At 42.5% G+C, this 4,875-nt stretch overlaps 1 protein-coding gene and 1 pseudogene across 1 annotated transcript in view; both read right to left on the reverse strand.

Moving 5' to 3' along the window:
- Positions 1 to 124: 124 nt before the first annotated feature.
- On the reverse strand, positions 125 to 1,407 carry LOC126494984 (SH2B adapter protein 1-like; annotated as a pseudogene).
- Positions 1,408 to 1,992: 585 nt separating this feature from the next.
- Positions 1,993 to 4,875, reverse strand: part of LOC126494978 (killer cell immunoglobulin-like receptor 3DL1) — a 29,281-nt gene continuing 26,398 nt past the window's right edge. The window contains exons 6-7 of the mRNA XM_050132564.1: positions 2,139 to 2,378; positions 1,993 to 2,036 (exon numbers count right to left, since the gene is read on the reverse strand). Of these exons, the coding sequence (XP_049988521.1) occupies positions 1,993 to 2,036; positions 2,139 to 2,378 (284 nt within the window). The remainder of the gene's footprint in view (positions 2,037 to 2,138; positions 2,379 to 4,875) is intronic.

Consider the following 4,875-nt stretch of genomic DNA (forward strand, 5'->3'; position numbering starts at 1 on the left):
AGGGACATTTAGGTTGTTTTCAGGTTCTGGCTATGACAAACAATGCTTCTATGACCATAGTTGAGCACATGTCCTTGTGGCACAATTGAGCATCCTTTGGATATATACCCCAAAGTGGTATTACTGGGTGTTGAGGAAGGTTGTTACTCTTGTTGGGTCCCAGCATGAGATCCTGGCTGGGCAGACTCTGAATGATTCAGGAAGGTCAACTCCAGGCTGTCTGTGTTATCCTTTGTGAGGAAGGAGGTCCCAGAAGCCAGAGACAGGGCCATGGGTTGGGGCCAATAGCAGGACAGCTTCCTGGGCTTAGGGACTCCTGGATGTCAGACATCCAGGTCTTCACATGAAGTTCATCAGCTGTCTCAAGAATGAACTCTAAAGGGCCTTCTACCTTAACCACAATCATGTTCTCCTTGTCAGGCATTTCTAGGGCTGTGGCCATTGGAATCAGAGATAGTAGAACAGGAAATGCTGAGTTGGGGCTAGGATGCCCTGGGTGGTACGAAGAACTTCAAGCCACTTCCTCCTCCTCTTTCTCCTTCACTTTGAAGTAGTAGGTGATACTTCTGCACTGAGACAAAGCTCCTCCTCCTGAGGTCAGCCCAGCCACCCCTCCTTCATTATCCATTCCTACTGTGTCAGGGGAAGTTTCTTCCACCCCATAAAACTCAGCATCTCTTCTCTCTGTACCATTCCTGCTATGTCTTTCAAGGTTACCCCTCCATAACACAGTCTCAGCCTCTCGAAGTGATGAGTCTATCTTTCCCCAGGGGATGTGCCATCACTAACCAATCCCCTGCCAACTCTCCCAGCACCACCAGAGGAGTTGGAGTTGCTGTTTCCACCTAGGACTAGAGGACCTGACGTGGTTTCCAGAGGCCAAGCTGGGGAGGAATTGTCAATGGCTTCTCAGCACTGCAGGATGCCTCATACAGAATCTCTGACCGAGCGACCCACTAAAGAAAGGGGAAAGCATTTCTTGAGCTTTGGCTTTGAGGATGTTGTAGAGGAGGAAGAGAATGAGAAGTAAATAGACCAGTTAGGCCATCAGAAGATATACATGGGCCTAACACAGCCAGGTTCCCACCCACCCTGCTGCTGTCAAGGGACACATCATATGGTGGTGTAATCTCCACACCAGGACTCAATGGGGTCAAGACAGGTGGGGAGAGTGAGTCCGAGGCCTGGACCACCTCATCTTCGAGGTGCTACTGTAATAGCTCAACAAAATGGCCAGAAAAGGCAGCTTCTGCTCCAGGCTCTGTATATTGTGGGTGGGAGACCAGGTAGAGGTGGAAACAATGGGCGAGATTCAGGGCAGTAGCCCTTGCATGAGACTCACAGAACTTTTGGCAGCATTGGCAGAGAAGGGAATGCCCCATCCTCCGGGGAAGGGGCACTATTCATGATGGGCCTCAGGAGGAGACTATGAGGAGGGATAGCAAAGAAGAGAGTCACCAGAAGACAAAGGGTGAGCAGAAACAACTGCATCTTGGTCCCTGGGCTCAGTTCCAGGGTCAGGCTATTGGAAGTAGTCACCCACCATTTGAGGAGAATGTCCCAATCCCATAAGGGAAAAGGGATTCAACCACAGTCAAACAGTAAAAAATCCTCCTGTGAACTAAGAGACCAGTCACCACCTTAAAGGTCTTTAATAAGTGGTCAAGTAACTGGATTAGTTGAGAAGAGAAACTAGGAGAGGAAATACAACAGTCTACACTCCAAAGAGCAGTTGGGAATCCCTGTAAAGCAAGAAAGCCTCAGACAATCCCGAAGAGTGGCCCCCTGGCAAAAGTTACCAGTTGCTCCCAGGCTCTGAGCGAGTCAGGGTCAGCACAAGGGCAAGGACAGAAGGGAAAGTAGTGTTTGTGGATCGAGTGTGTTGTTTATAGTGAGGAACTTCTGTGCTTTGTTAGGCTATAACCCTATGTTCACACAGTATAGTGAAAAAGACCTGTCGTTTTTTGGTTCTACCTCCTGTGTGGTCAGCCCTTACATGGAGGTACTGGGATGAACTAAATCACAATGTAGAGTTCCTAGCCAGGAAGACAAATAGGAGAAAGAAAAGAAAACATAGAGATAAGAAGAAAGCCCCAACTCCTCAAGGGCTTAGAAAACTAAAATAGGGGTCAACTCACCGAAAACAGCCAAAGGGGGCAACCTCAGGATGATGGCAGAGAGTTGGGATGGAGACAGCAGCCAGGGCAGCAAACAAGAAAGAAAAATGCCCAAAAGAGACCCAAAGAAGTAAGCAATGGAAGAAGTCCATTCATGCTGGGCACCAGTTTGTAGTTGTTGCTGCCAGTTGTGCAATCCCCATTTCCCCGAGGGCAGGGGGTGAGAAGATGTGGAGTCAAAGACATAGACTCCAATAAATTCTAATAAGAAGCACTTTATTGTAAAAAGTTCAGGAGTTTTTATTGGGTTAGGGAAATTAAGCTGCTGCAGGAAAGTTTTTAGTTGATCCTTTTGAAACTGGTGGTCAGGGCTGGTATGTTTTGATTGGCTAGGAGTGCATGTCATTAGTTAACATGCTATGCTGACAGGTTGTTTTGACCAATTTTGCTTATTCATTGTGAGTGTGCAGGCTCTTTCTTGTGCTTGCACTATTTCCCTGCTTCAAGACCACATCCACAAATAACCCCAGTAGCACAGACATTGAGAGCAACAATTAATAAATGGTATCTCCTGAAACTGAGAAGTTTCTATAAGCAAAGAACACAGTCAATAAGACAAAGTGGCAGACTACAGATTGGCAAAAAACTTCAACAAACCCACATTGGACAGAGGACTAATCTCCAAAATATACAAAGAACTTTTGACATCAAAAGAAAAAAATAAAAGAAAAAATAATCCAATAAAAATGGGATATAGACTTAAACAGAGAACTCTAAACACAAATCTCAAATGACTGAAAGACACTTATGGAAATGTTTAACATCCTTAGCCATCAGAAAAACACAAATCAAAACAACTCTGTGATTCCTTCTTACACCTGTCAGAATGGCCAAGATTAAAAACACTGATGACAACTTATGCTAGAGAGGATGTGGGCTAAGGGAAATGTTCTGCCATTGCTGATGACAGTACAAATTGGTACAGCTGCTTGGAAATCAGTATGGCAATTTCTCAGAACATTAGGAAACAATCTACCTCAAGACCCAGTAGTACCATGTTGGGTATATACCCAAAGGATGCTCAATCATACCACAAAGACACATTCTTAACTATGTTCATAACAGCAATATTTTTAATAGCCAGAACCTGGAAACAACCTAGTTGCCTCTCAACTGAAGAATGGATGAAGAAAATGTGGTATAGCTACACAATAGAGTACTATACAGTGGGAAAAGTAATGACATCTTGTAATTTGTTAACAAATGGATATATCTAGAAAAAACATGTTGAGTGAGGTAAGCCAGACCCAGAAAGACGAATATAATATGTACTTACTCATAAGTGGTTTCTAGGCATAAAGGAAAGAAAAGCCAACCTAAAGTCCACAACCTTAGACTAAGTAGGCAACAAAGAGGACCCTAAGAGAGACATACATGGATCTACATAGGAAGAAGAAAAATACAAGATGGCCTTAGTAAATTGGGAGTGTGGGGGTCACCAGGAGAGGATAGAAGGGAAGAAACAAAAAGCAAAGGGAGGAGAGAAAATGTATAGCTCAATAAAACCAATAACAAAGAAAGGAAAGAAAAAATACCTATAGAAATTGTCATGAGATCCAGTTTGTTGTATAACATTATTAAGCATTAGAAATACATACTAAAAAAGAGTGAGTTTCTTCTTGATATGGAATTGTGAAGTACTCATCATGATTACATCTTCAAGTAGATCTAGAATTTACAGCTAGTCATGTTGTAAAGTTCTGCCAGAGTGAAATGAAACAGAGACTCATGGACAAAGTACTAAAGTTTGATTTATTTGGAGGGTCGTAATATTTGTAAACAATGGAAAGCTAATTTCCAAACTATATTAGAATCATGAAGGATGGTCCCAAAGTTAAGGACTTCTGTCTTCACATTCCAGATGTTATTTCACTGTATATATTAGCTTTTTCTGGAGAAAAGTCTGTGGTCTCCATAGAGGATTTGTTGCGACAGTTCTGTGAGAAGTCATGGGGTGAAGAAGATCTTTCATCTCAGATTAACATTTCCTGACTTCCATGTACACACTGGGATCTGTGGAAAATTCTTTGGGAATATGGGAAATGGAAGTGGTCAATTTTTGTTTGAAGATGTGATCCAAGTCTAAGTATGTCACCTCCTGAACTTCTTGTCTTTCAGTGTCCTAGAAAGAAGTAAACTTAAAGCGATGTTGTATGCACACGATTTGCAGTCAATGAAGAAATGTTAAAACACATGGAAGAGAACAGACTCAGGAGGACCCACCTGCCTGTTCAGTGTTGGTCTCAGTTCAGATTCTTGGTCCACAGTGGCTGCATTTTTAGGGGAAAGATGTTATCAAACACACATAGTAAAGTTTTTCTGCAGTATAATTTCAAATCAAAGTGCTAGTGAGAGATATGGTAAAACCCAAGGTTGTTCACCTGCCACAAATTAGAATCAAAACATCTGTACTCTATCTTTGCAGTTCCATCCCACAATGCTGTACCCTAGTAAATTTTTCTTCAGTATAGTCTCTCACTCTCCCTTACTTCCTCTATCTCTCCTTTCTCTTCTTCTTTCTTATAATATCTTCTCCTAGATATTAGAGCATATTTTGAATATGAAGATGCAGAAATGCATGGAGGAATTAGTTATCTGAGAGCCAAGGGAAAGAGCAAGATTTTCTTTCCTGTTTAGAAAACCCTGCCTCAATTTACCTGCATTGGCCCAAGTATCCATTTTTTTCTTTTTTTCTCTT

This window comes from Alexandromys fortis, unplaced genomic scaffold, assembly GCF_014885135.2.
Source record: "Alexandromys fortis isolate MF-2015 unplaced genomic scaffold, M_Fortis_MF-2015_v1.1 scaffold_413, whole genome shotgun sequence".
Taxonomy (NCBI): Eukaryota; Metazoa; Chordata; class Mammalia; order Rodentia; family Cricetidae; genus Alexandromys; species Alexandromys fortis.